Below are 12,973 nucleotides of genomic sequence, written 5' to 3'. Positions count from 1 at the left end.
TGTCATATTTGAAAACATCTCCACCTTTGTTGTCATAGTATACTATATCTTAAACTTGGGTAAAGTCTATAACTTGATAGTATTGAATAAATGTCTTAATTAGTTGTCAACTTTGATATTCCCAGTTTGAAGTGTAAACATGTTATGGACAAAATAAACTCAGAGGCAGATACAGCCATAAGTCAATAGATGTAGCCCAAGATGATATTCAGTGAGCAAGGGGTACCTCAGTCTCTCATTAGCAGAGCTGTTAGTAACATCCGTGGTTAAGATTGTCTAATGTGTTCCATTATCATTCCATGTTTTCAGTAGCTTATAAACTTTGCCAAACTTAGCCCATTTTGGCTGAAATTTTCCATGCTTCCCCTCTGCCACACACGGAATTATTTTGGAAACTTTCAGCAATACCAATTCCACTCTTTAAAAAAATGAAACTAAGCAAAAATAGTAGTTATGCTAGTGCTAAACTCTCTCCCAACCGTTTTTTGTTTTGTTTTGTTTTGTTTTGTTTTGTTTTTTGAAGAATTCTAGTGTTCTCCTATTTTGTAGCCAAAGCTTGGAATTTGCTACAAAGTAAAGGAGCAGGGGAGTAGTCCTTGGACCACCTTTTCCCTTGAAAATTTACCCAGATTTGGTCAAGTTATAAGTCCTTTAACTATGCTAGTTGATATCAATGTGACATTACTTGCAGGCCTGAGTGGCTGAAGGATTAGGCTCTGAAAAAGTCCTATAGACACGACACTTATTTCTGACACTATCAGAATTAATACTGAAAAATTCAAAATTTAGACTATGAAAAATTTGCTGGGATGCTTCATGTAAATATTATTACTAACAGACCAGCATTTAACAAAACCATATACAATAAGGATTCATGCAGAAAAAAATGTTTTAAATGAATAAAGAGTTTCCAAAAGTATATTAAGAGATGCTTAGTATTATCTGCTTCTTTCCTCTAGTTTGTAGCATCCTCAACTGATAAGAGCAGTGCTGGAAAAAATAAGCCTTAGGCACTCAGTAATGGACATATTAAGATGCTAATAATTCCAACTAATGTTTCTGTGCTGAAGAACATTTTTTCTTTCCATCTTGGAAGTAAAATGTCATTACAGCTACTAACTAATCAACACCATGATCTGATAGACAGCCCAAGGTGATAAAGATAAAATGAGTCAAGAGGGTTTACCCCAAAAGCTAGTATAATTACTTCAGTGGGTAGGATTAAAACCTCAATTTTACTAAATATGATTATAGCTGACGTGCTAGCAAAATCTATGGTGAAAAGTTATGTCAGTGTTTCTATTAAATCACTGTTTGCAGTTAACTTCCTGAAAATTTCATTTATCTTTGTGAAAGGCTCAGGTCTCAGTTGTGGCCTAAGGAGATTATTCTCTGGAAAAGTTTGAGCAGAAAAATAGTGGCTCAGACATTTTAGAGGGAGAATAAAACACCCTCACCCACCTACCTCCTACTCCAAATGGTTTTGTAGTTAAAATATTGAGGTTGATTTTATTTAAACAGTTTTTGTGCCAAAATGGTGGGGTTAGAATTTTGACTGGGAAATAACTTTTCTAGAACAGAGGAGCCTTGAAAAATTTAGACTATAAATTAGTTTTGTTCTTGGAAAGTTACTAGTGCTTGAAAATCTCAGGATAAGCATTTGTAGAACTTTGGATACTAGTTTTTAGGCATATTCACCAATTTTGTAAGGAAAGGAAGCAAATCTGGAGAGGCTAATTCAGATGCTTAGTGAACATATATACAGTAATTCCTCATTTAACACGTGCCTACTTAACATGTTTTCGCAATAGCACGATATTTTTTTTTTTTAGGGAATGTTTTTTAAATTACATGACTGTCCCTGGAATAACACGATTTCCCCAGCCGGCCCGTTGCTGGCAGCTGCGCGGGGCTTCCCCTGCCTCCCTGCCAAACAGCAGAGGGTTTGCCGCTCTCCGTATCGTTCCCCACTGACTCCTCCTTGCCGGACGCCTTGCCCCCTCTCCTCCGTCCCCACTTGCAGGCCGACGGCTGGGTTTCCCCAGCCAGCCCATCGCCGGTGGCTGCGCGGGGCTTCCCCCCACCTCCCTGCAAAGCAGCGAAGGGTTTGCCACTCACCGCACTGTTCCTCGGCGACCCCCCCCCCCCACCGGACACAGTGCGGGTCCCGGCCGACCCATCACAGGGACATATTCCTAACCCAGTCCTCCTCCCCTTCCCTTCCCCAGAGCCAAACACCTCCCCTCTCTGCTGTAAGCCAGTCCCTTTACTCCCCCAATCTTATGTCCCGGTCCCAACAGACACCACCGCTTAAAACGCAACCCCCACCTTTTCCATTATTTTCAATGGGAAAATTGACCCCGCATAACACGTTTTCACTTAACACGATCATTTTCTGAAATGTGTTAAATGAGGAATTACTGTATCTGCTCAGGTACACATTGGAAAAAACATAGGGCTCCTTTGCCAGCCTGAAGAATGCATGAGTATTTTTTTCACTGGGCTTTGGATCAGGAACCCACTGAATAAAGAGTTACATTATTAATTCCGGATAGAGCCTTTTTCTTTAAAATATATGGGAACTTCAGCCTTAAAAAAAAAATCTTAACATGAGATTTGTGCAGTTAAGTGATGTTAAACAGTTAAGTTAAGCAATTCAATTGTGCTTCCATAAGAGCCCATGCTTCGTTCAGTACCTGTCTCCCTTACAAATGTTGCTTGGACCCATACATATACAACACTACAAAATAATGGAATGTTATCCCTGTGTATCTAAGATGTTAGAGGGATGTGTGATTTTTTTTTCTTTTAGAAAGTATTAAATCGCATAATTGCAGAGAATCAAACATCATACATATAAGAGGGTAGAATTATGAAGTGTGCCAGAAACCTTAATTTTCACTTATCCTGAATGCTTTATACAAACATCCTTAACGATTTCCAAATACACTTTTTTCCTTTCTTTTTGCTGAAGATGACAGTATTTTTCCTACGCTGGATTCTTGTATTGGTTATTTTGTGATCAAGAGAGAGTGTCAAAACTTTCTAAGCAAATTAAATATTTAAACCCAATCATTTTAGCAGTGCTAATGATATTAAAAATTCCCAGTACTGCTTTTCAGATTGTCCACAGCAGAAAGCACACAGCTCTTGTGATGTCAACTATTTAATAACAAAAGCATACACAAGTTAGCTCAGCGAGCAATGAGTACATTTTTTCCTGCTAAAATTGTAAGGAGGCCTTAAGTAGGCAGAAAGCAATTACCAACATTGGAGTTGGATCAAGATTTCTTGGTTAACAAGATTGGGGGGGGAAAAAGTGCTATAGGCTCTTTCAGTTACAATAAGTGGTCACTGCCCCTGTTTGACTAACCTTCCAAAGAAAGCACCATCTTACTAAAAACCTGTAACCTTCATGGTTCTTCCCCTCCACTTAAAAAGAAAGCAGAAGTTGTAGAGTCAGACTCAGGCTACGTCTAGACTGCAGTGTTAAATCAGAAAAAGATACGCAAATTGCGTATCTTTTTCCGATTTACTTTCGAAAGAGGCTTTTCTGAAATTTGACGTGTCTACATGGCTCCAAATTTCGGAAAAGTGCTCTTTCAATACAACCCTTATGCCTCATAGAACGAGGTTTTCAGGGATGGCAAATGAGCCCATCCGCATTTTTGAAAAACAAATTGGAAAAGCGGATGTATTTCTTGGACACACCATTGCTTTTCCAGGATACCTCCAGTATCCCGGAAAAACAATGCAGTCTAGACATATCCAGACATTATTGTATGTAAAGTTGCTAGTGTCAGATAATACTCTTAGCATTCATTAATTGCAAAAATGTGTGCACCTATCAGTGCAGTGATCACGCACTCATGAATACAAAGCAGAGTATTTCTTTTTGCATTGGCAAAAGAACTTGATTAGATGTTTTGGTAGCAATATAGAAGTAATGGAACCATAGTCATTCCTGTCAGGTTGCTTATAATGCAAGCGTCTGGCTCTCGGTAACTACACTTATGTAGAAGCTAGCAAACTCAGGTGATGGAGGAAAGTAGGGAAACGATAACCCCACATTAAGCCTTGCATTTAAGGAACAAGTCTCCATACATGGTTACCCCCTTTTTTCCACTTTTTAATCATAGTGATTGAGGCATACACATAAATTCAAAATATATTGACTTAGGTCCTACATTAACAGTATTTCCCTGCAAGATCCATAATAGTAAATGTGTGTTTAGAGAAGGTTATTTCTCACTATGAAGTAGGGCATTTTGGCTTAATCACTTCGCATCTCTTTTAGTCCTTATATAATGATTTATTCTGTGCACATCAATGCCTCTGCAATATATAATGTAGCTAATAAAAATGTACTTAAAGAACAAAACATGCATCTATTCTTAAAGCTAAGCTGCAAGTTGATCTTAAAAAAAATCTGATTCTTTAAAATATGTGGTTAGTGCATCCAGTTTAACTGCGTGCTGGATACCTCTCAGCTAAATCTTAACTCCTTTATCTTAATTGTGGACCTGGACCTAAAAAGCCCAGACTAGATGAATTTTAATCTAATAATGCAGGTGTTCTCCATTTGGGAAGCACAGCCAATGTTTTGAATACCCTTCTTTGCTTTGCTATTTGTACCATTGAACATACTTTAATTTAAAATATTCTTTGTATTGGAAATTTAATTATGGGAACAATAGAAAAGAAAAGAAATGAAGCATGAATATTAGCACACTGCATGTATACTAATGTTGAGAAAAGTAAAAGGGTTAGTCGGAATCCAGATTTTTAAATAATGCTTACGATGGGAGCTAAGACAATCCAAATGCAGAGATGCTGACATTGACTACAGAGAAAATTTGCAATTTTGTAAATTGCTGAAAATCTGAATGACAATGATTGATGTTACTATTCAGTGACAGCCATGCAGTGTGTCAAGCCTGGTGCTACATTCAGGTCTCAACCATCAGTAAACACTCACAGCACACAGTTTTGCATGACAGCTATGGCTATATCATAGTAGCTACATACCTGGATGGGGGTGATTTTTTTCTCTCTCTCACTAGGGAACACTACTTAAAAGAGAATCCAGACTGAGTCCTAAGGCCCAAAACTTTGAAAATCACTGACTGGCGCATTAGGATTAAAGTACAAAATGAAGACATTCATAGGTCACTGTGAAGAAATCTATGTGCAGAGAAGTCTCATATATTTAGTGACATTAAAGCTGAATAATCCAATTAACCTAAATATATGGGGGGTTGGTTTGAGTGTGTGTGTGTGTGTGTGTGTGTGTGTGTGTGTGTGTGTGTGTGTGTGTGTGTGTGTGTGTGTGTGTATTTTGTGCCTTTACTTAATTATGCTAAGTTTTCTGTTATCTTTTCAGGAAGTAGAGATGAAAATTAAAAAAAAACATAAAATGTGCGATGACTGACGAATAATTTATATAACTATTCTGCTACTGTGCATATTTAAGGAATGAGCTTGTTAAAATTAATTTTTCCAAAAAAGATATTTTTTCCTCTTGATAAGTTTTGACTTGAGGTAAACATTGTAAATGAAGCCTGGCTAAAGCATAACCAAACTTTTTCCACTAGCATGATTTTAATAACATGATAGATTTAAAGTGGCTTTAACATATTATATTTCAGTTAATTGTTGCTACAAGCGTAGAAAGAAAATCCCTAGTATCCCTACTTAGTATCCCTACTTCGCTTTTGCAGATTCAGACTAACACGGCTACCCCTCTGATACTCTTAGTTAATGCACAGATCATGAAACAGAATTCAAGGGCTGAACCTCTTCCATATCGTAATCCTACTTCTAATTTAAAGCAGTAAGGCTTGAAATGCTGAGAGAGAGAGCTCTTAATTATACAATTATATTATCTAAAACTCTGTGTGGTTTTGTGTGTGCGCACATTGTTTTTGTGGTTTCATGGCTAGATAGAGCAGTGGTGATAGCTCTTAATTCTTAAGGCTTGATTTTTTTTTTCATAAATCATTCATCCTGACAAGTTGTCTGTGTAAATTCCCTTAAGCAGAGGCTCTCTTTTAAATTTTAACACTGAAACAAACCAAGCATAACTGAATTGGTTTTTTTCTGAGCCAAATGCTGGTTTTTGCTGATATTTTCTTTGGAGACTTCAACAGACTGACATTTAATCCAACATAAAATAAAATACTAGTGTGTCCAAACATTTTGTCTTTTGTCAAATATGGTCCAGATAGTTTGGCTTGGAATCAGATATGACAGATGGAATATCTCTCTTTTTACTGAAGATATGATGCAAAGGAAGGTGAATATCTCTAGTTTTGTTTACCAATAAAACTGATTAAAATTTGGTGCCTGGGTGATGGGCAGAGACAATGGTGTCAGTTCAACTTTTAGATTTAAAAATCAATGAGATTTCTCTTGAGTAAAGTTACCTGCCTACTTAAGTGTTTGTAGAATCAGAGTTGTTTTGTGCACTTGTTATCAGTTAACTCCTAGTATATTTGGTTGCTATTAATACTTTGGCCACTTTTTTCTTCAAGTGAAGAATGTTGGTAAAATCTAATTTTAGTCTTTTCTGCCCATTTACTAGACAAATTTCTGACTAGCACTTTCCATTATTTCTGTTTGTCTTTTTCAAAAGACAGTATAATAGTGATTCATACTAAGTCCAAGGATGCAAAACTGAGTCAGTAACAAACTTGAGAAATATCACACTGGTAAGCTTGGCATACTGATCTGTCATTAGAAACTTAATGAACCAGAAAATCAGTTCCCTCCTCTCTCTGCAAAATAAGTATTTCTCTATAAAGAAAGAAGATTTAAGGGGAAAATTGCAGTTTCACAGGCATGAGAACAATGCATAAATAAAAAATACAGGATTGGTGCAAGTTTGCTTAAAGATATACTTCAGAAAATGGAAGTATGGACCCTTTTGTTGTTGTTTTACTACATAGTTATGAAAAGTAGCTGATGCACTTGTGTTGGGTGCTATATTTTTGTGACTGTTTTTGTATTAACATTGCAATTCAGATACTATCAAGTTGCCTTCAAGTATTTCCACATAGCTGATCATGCTGTTAGCAAAGTGTTTCTAGGCCTTGAGAGGAATAAACTACTTGTCTAATTTCTGCTTTGGTTCTGTTTTACAGGGGAGAAGCAAAGACTCGGTGATCGGTCAGGCTATGATGTGGAGGATTCTGATGGTCCAGATGACGATGACAATGACAATGAAGATGATGATGAAGACAGTCAAGCTGAATCTGTCTTATCTACAACCCCCTCAGTTACAGCCAGTCCTCAGCATCATCCATCTAGAAACATCCTACAGGAAGCCACAAGCGCTGATGAAGATATCAGAATTACAGACTGCTTTGCTGGGATCCACACAGACTCTATGGATGGTCTGCCTAAAGCACTACTTACAAAGATGACTGTACTCAGTACAGTACAGTCAGATTGCAGGAATGCCAGGTGGCCAATAGCAGTTGCACATCAAGAAGCAGAGGAGGAGAAAATACAAGACGGGGAAACAAGTATAGAGCCTACCATTTCCCCTGGCCTGTCTCCTAGATCTCCATGTCATCAGATGTCTGTAGATTATCCAGATGCAGCAGAAGCATTGGAAAGTTCTGCCACACCAGCTATTGTTACAAAGGTTAGAATATTAAATGTAGGGGGAGAAGAGAGACTTGTATTTCAAACCCTTCAAGAGCTGGGGAACTAAACATTATTGATGCTTATTTTGGTGATTTTTCTAAAACCCAAATTGCTTCCTCCTTTTATATTCTTCATACTGTTCTTGCAAAATGATACAGATATAAAAAAAATCAGATTGTAGGAGCATACTAATAATAATGTAGAAACAAAAAGGTTTTACAATATAATCTACCCACTTTTTTTGTTATCTCCAGGCCTAAAATAATTAGTTATACAGGCAGTCCCCGGGTTACGTACAAGATAGGGACTGTAGGTTTGTTCTTAAGTTGAATCTGTATGTAAGTCGGAACTGGCGTCAGCTGCTGCTGAAACTGATCAGTTTCAACTGTGGCTGAATCTGGACGCCAGTTCTGACTTACATACAGATTCAACTTAAGAACAAACCTACAGTCCCTAAGTCGGAACTGGCGTCAGCTGCTGCTGAAACTGATCAGTTTCAACTGCGGCTGAATGTGGATGCCAGTTCTGACTTACATACAGATTCAACTTAAGAAACCCAGGCGTCCCCAAGTCAGCTGCTGCTGAAACTGATCAGCGGCTGATTCCAGGAAGCCTGGGGCGCGGCTGGAGAGCCTGGGGAGCAACCCAGCAGCACCCCAGCTGCTCTGCCCCAGGCGTCCTGATTCAGCCGCTGCTGAAACTGACCAGCAGCGGCTGAATCAGGACGCCTGGGGCAGAGCAGCTGGGGTGCTGCCGGGTTGGTCCGGAGCAGCGCTGCGGGACCAACCCGGCAGCCCCCAGCTGCTCTACCCCGGGGTAGGCAAGAAAAGCCTGGTCTGCTGGGGGGGGGCACTAGCTGCACCCCCCCCCCCCCCCCCAGCAGACCAGGAGGACAAGAGCAAAGCCGCCCAGGCAGCGGGACTCCTGCCGCCTGGGCGGCTTTGCTCGGGTGTCCCTGGTCTGCTGGGGGGGTCCAGCGGCTTTGCTGGACCCCCCCCCAGCAGACCAGGGAGACCGGGAGAAGCTTTTCTCGCCCCGGAGTACACGGGTGGCGACCCGACTCCCGTGAACTCCGGGGCAAGAAAAGCCCTGTTCGTAAGTGCGGATCTGACATAAGTCGGGTCTGCGTAAGTCGGGGACTGCCTGTAGTCTGGTTCTTTAGCTTTTTGCTAAAATTTGGAATAAATTGACAGTACTATTAAGACTAAACAGTGGTATATACCAAATAGCATACTACTCTAGCACTAAGTCTATGTTCCATGATCCAGAAAACCTGCACAATAGATGCCCTTGCTCAGTACCAAGGAGTGGGAAGAGCACAGAATTACTACTGTAAAATCTTGAGTATAATGTGCACTTTTTTTCCCGTTTTTTTAGGGTCAAAGCCAGGGCGAGCATTATACATAAGAGATTTTCTGGTAAAGTTTTTAACTCACCCACCTCACTGCACAGAAACTTTCCAGCTGCAGTGCGGCGCCCCGCCAGGCTCCCAGACAAGGCGAGGAGCCAGCGGTGCAGCCAAACTGCAGCGCCCTGGCTCGCTGCCTGCCCAGTCTCGGCACAGCGCACGGGCAGCTGGACAGGGGGCCCCCGCGGCAGGCATGAGCTCAGCTGGCCAGTGGGTCCCCCGCAGCTGGCACCAGCTCAGCTAGGTTCCCGGACAAGGCGAGAAGCACCCTGGCTCGCTGTCTGCCCTGTCTCCACGCAGACAGCTGGGTTCCCCACGGCAGGCGCGAGCTCAGCGCCGTGCGTGGGCAGGGGGGCAGGGAGCAGGTTTCAGACTCCGCCACCGGCTCCCTGGTGCTACGAGCACGTTTCCCGGGCGAGCCTGCAGGTGTGAGCAGCCCCTTCCTTCCTATATATACCGTAAAATTGTGAGTATAATGGGGGTGTGCATTATATATAGGAGTTCACTTTTTTCCCAGGACTCTGACATTGGAAAGGTGTGCATTATACATGGGTGCACATTATACTCGAGATTTTACGGTAATCTCAGGCTGAAAAGAATTAAGACTTGTATTCAGTTTCCAGCCCAGTGCACCTTCACCTAAGCCAGTGGTGCGCAATTCGTGGATCTTCCCATTGGGGTCTCAGCGCTTAGATGCAGCTGGCCAGGGGCTGGGCCCATTGGTGGCCGCGCAGCACGGCACTGACTTGGGGCCAGCCAGTGGCTGGGCACGGCAGTTGGCGGCTTCTCAGCATATTATAACTCAGCCATATGGTGATGGCATAAGGCACCTACCTCGATCTCTGTAGTTATCTGATGGGTAAGATAGGGTAAAAGGAGAGTAAGCCCTGTTGTTATAAGTAGCAGTATCACAGTTGCAGCTAAAAGTTCCAGTTGCAATGGGAGCCTTATTGTGGCAGGCAATGTATAGACACAGTGAAGGAGAGTGGCTTGTTTTCAAACTAGACAAGATAGACCAGAGGTGTGCGAAGAAACAGACAGAGAGAGATGAAATTACTTGTCCATAACCTTGTGAGAGGTCAGTGGCAGAACTGTGAACAGAACCCAGCTGTCCCAGTTCAGTGCCTTCTCCATGTGACCATGTCAGTTTGAGAACCCTTTATCATCATCCCTCTTAATTAATTCTAATCTTCCAGAGTAGTCTTCTATCAGCAATGCATTGTGGCATTAGCCTTTCAGTCCAGAGACACTAATGCTGTTGATGCGTGGCTAAATAAATGCCTCCAAGAGAGAAAGACACTTGTAGATCTGGCTGTTCAGTGATGAGATACCACTGTCGTTCATCCTCAGCAGAGATCTGATTTTCACAATTAATTTACTATAAGGGAAATGCCAAAACGCTGGTAAGGAATAACACCGGAGAGAAAGCTGATGTACTAGACTTAGGAAAATTCCTAATTAAAGAGGAAGGGGAGATGTAGAAAGGAAAGTTATGAATTGTTCAAGTCTTGAACTGGTTTTTTACAAATTCCTATAGGGAAGAAGGCTATATTTCAAACGACCTTCTCTAGACTATTTGATTTAATTTAGCTGCACTGGCAATCTTAATATACTGAAATGTTTTGCTGTTGTTTTTCTTTAGAGCACACCGTCTATAGGGCTTCCCTCACCACCAGTGGACCAAAGCACACAGACAACAGCGGTGGTTCCTTCAGCAGCCTCGCCCTATCCTGACATCCAGGACGAGAAGCGGCAAGAACGCCAGCAGCATATTGCAGAACTGCCAGCTCCTCTGACTCATTTATTTAGCCACCTTCCTTTGCACTCCCAGCAGCAAGCCAAGACACCTTATGGTATGATTCCAGTGGGGGGAATTCAGGTGGTTCCAGCTGGCCTAGCCACATACTCCACGTTTGTACCAATTCAGGCTGGGCCCATGCAGCTCACCATTCCTGCAGTCAGCGTGATTCACAGAACTACAAGTGCACTTGGTGACCCTGCATGTGCGGGCTCTGCAAATCCAAGAGGAGTTGCTGAAGTAAACAGTGTTGTGCCATGTTTTCCCTTAGGTCAGATTAATGTGCCAGGCATCCAGAGTCTGAGTGCACCAAGCTTACAACCTCTTCCACCATTAGGCATGGAGACAGTGAACATATTAGGCCTGGCCAATACAAACATAGCCCCACAAATACATCCTTCAGGACTCACACTAAATGCTGTGGGACTGCAAGTTTTGACTGCAAACCCTTCTCCTCAGAGCAACCCCAGCCCTCAGACGCACATTCCAGGACTGCAAATATTGAATATAGCACTGCCTGCGTTGATCCCGTCAGTCAGCCCTGTAACTACAGATGGGCAAGGAGTTCCAGAAATACCAGCTTCCAGTAATAAAGCCAGTGAAATTCATCCAGAGCGGACTCCTATGAGTTGTCCTGCAGCAGACGTCAATCAGATCCCTAGTGCTGTATCTCCTCAAGTGGCACCTACGGTCCAGTGGTACAATGTAAAAAACATTGCAGAGCCTTTTCTTTCAAAGGAATATGAAAGGCTGGATGGTCCTGGAAAAACAGGTACTGAAAAGGCTCATGCAGCAAATCATGGCAAACCAAAGTGTGATGTCACTTCCATTCAGGTCAAAAGGGCTTCCCCATCAGAACCCCTCTTAAAGGTGAATTCTGAAGTTGTCACCAAGTCCCTCATCCATCAAACTGTCTCTCCAAATAGACAAGTACCGAGGCCAGCAGGATTGTCACGAAGGCAAAATACTGTGCAGTTTAGTGATGGCAGCAGTGATGATGAGGACAGACTTGTAATAGCAACCTAGGTTTTTTTTTTATTGTAACACTTACAGGTTTGTTTGCAAACCTCCCTTTCTTTAAAGCACATTTTTCTGACACAAACTCATTACTAATCTTTGTGCAATCATGAACTCTTGACCAATAATTGTTGTTGTTTCTCGTCAGCTCCAGCCATTTTTGTACATGTTGTATAGACAATTGTGCCTTTTTGGAGTTTTATGTTTAGAAACCTGTACAGATTGTTGAATATATATATATATATATATATATAAAAATATGTATATTGAAACAGATAGTTGCTTGTGTTTAGTAAGTAAAAACATCCTATGTCAGAAAAACTAAAATGATTAAATTATATGTTGCACTGTTAAATGTAAATTTTTATGGCTGTGGGGCAGTTTCTGTGTACAGATCTAGTATGTAAAACTCCATATTTATTGTATCCATATTAGTCTTGGAACAAGGGTCTGTCCATCTTTCTTGTGTAAGACAGTAGCTTTACACTTAAAAACAGAATACAGTATCTGTGTTATGAAATATTACAGTAAAATTTTGTTTACTGACTTTACCATTGCTTATGTTGTGCCGTCTTGATTCTAATCAGTGGTAAAATGCCTAAATCCCTTATTTTATTACCGCCTCCATAACTTGTTTTCTCTTTTGAAATTGCCCAAAGCCATGGTTTCGTCCTTAAAGAGTGAATGAAGAGGTGTTACATGCTCTCTGGAAGAGAAGCTTTCCTTTTTAAAATTCCTGGAGGGGAGTGTATTTGCTTCCGATTTTTTTCATACTATTTATTAGCAAAGTCTGAATGTCAAAGAGCCTGTTTTCACTTGCCGAAAATGATGAGGTTTGAGGATAATATTGTTTTTTGTAACTTTGAACTATTAAAGGCACTTTTTAAATGGAACTAAAGTCTAGGTAAGCAACAAAGAAATAGTTTGTCTCCTCTTGCTTGTAAAATCACTAGAGCAAGTGACAAAAGATATGCTGCTGCAGTGATGAGGGTTTTGCAGTACTCATTGTCAGGACACTTCCTTAGCTTCTAAAAAGTATTTCATGTCAGGAAATCAGTATTTCAGCAGTAGAAGACTAATTTTGCCTTAAATACAGCTTC

General features: G+C 41.1%; 1 protein-coding gene across 10 annotated transcripts in view; it reads left to right on the top strand.

The window, feature by feature from the left end:
* The window catches only part of HIVEP1 (HIVEP zinc finger 1), a 164,013-nt gene extending 151,590 nt beyond the window's left edge, over nucleotides 1-12,423 (top strand). For all 10 annotated transcript variants that reach the window (XM_075921249.1, XM_075921248.1, XM_075921252.1 and 7 more), the window contains 2 exons: nucleotides 7,143-7,648; nucleotides 10,701-12,423. In XM_075921249.1, coding sequence (XP_075777364.1) covers nucleotides 7,143-7,648; nucleotides 10,701-11,882 — 1,688 coding nt within the window. In that variant the 3' untranslated portion in view covers nucleotides 11,883-12,423. The remainder of the gene's footprint in view (nucleotides 1-7,142; nucleotides 7,649-10,700) is intronic.
* Nucleotides 12,424-12,973: the final 550 nt, after the last annotated feature.

The sequence above is a fragment of the Pelodiscus sinensis genome, chromosome 2 (genome assembly GCF_049634645.1).
Source record: "Pelodiscus sinensis isolate JC-2024 chromosome 2, ASM4963464v1, whole genome shotgun sequence".
In the NCBI taxonomy this organism is placed as follows: Eukaryota; Metazoa; Chordata; order Testudines; family Trionychidae; genus Pelodiscus; species Pelodiscus sinensis.
The sequence above is the reverse complement of the archived record's forward strand: the minus strand, read 5'-3'. Positions and strand labels throughout refer to the sequence as shown.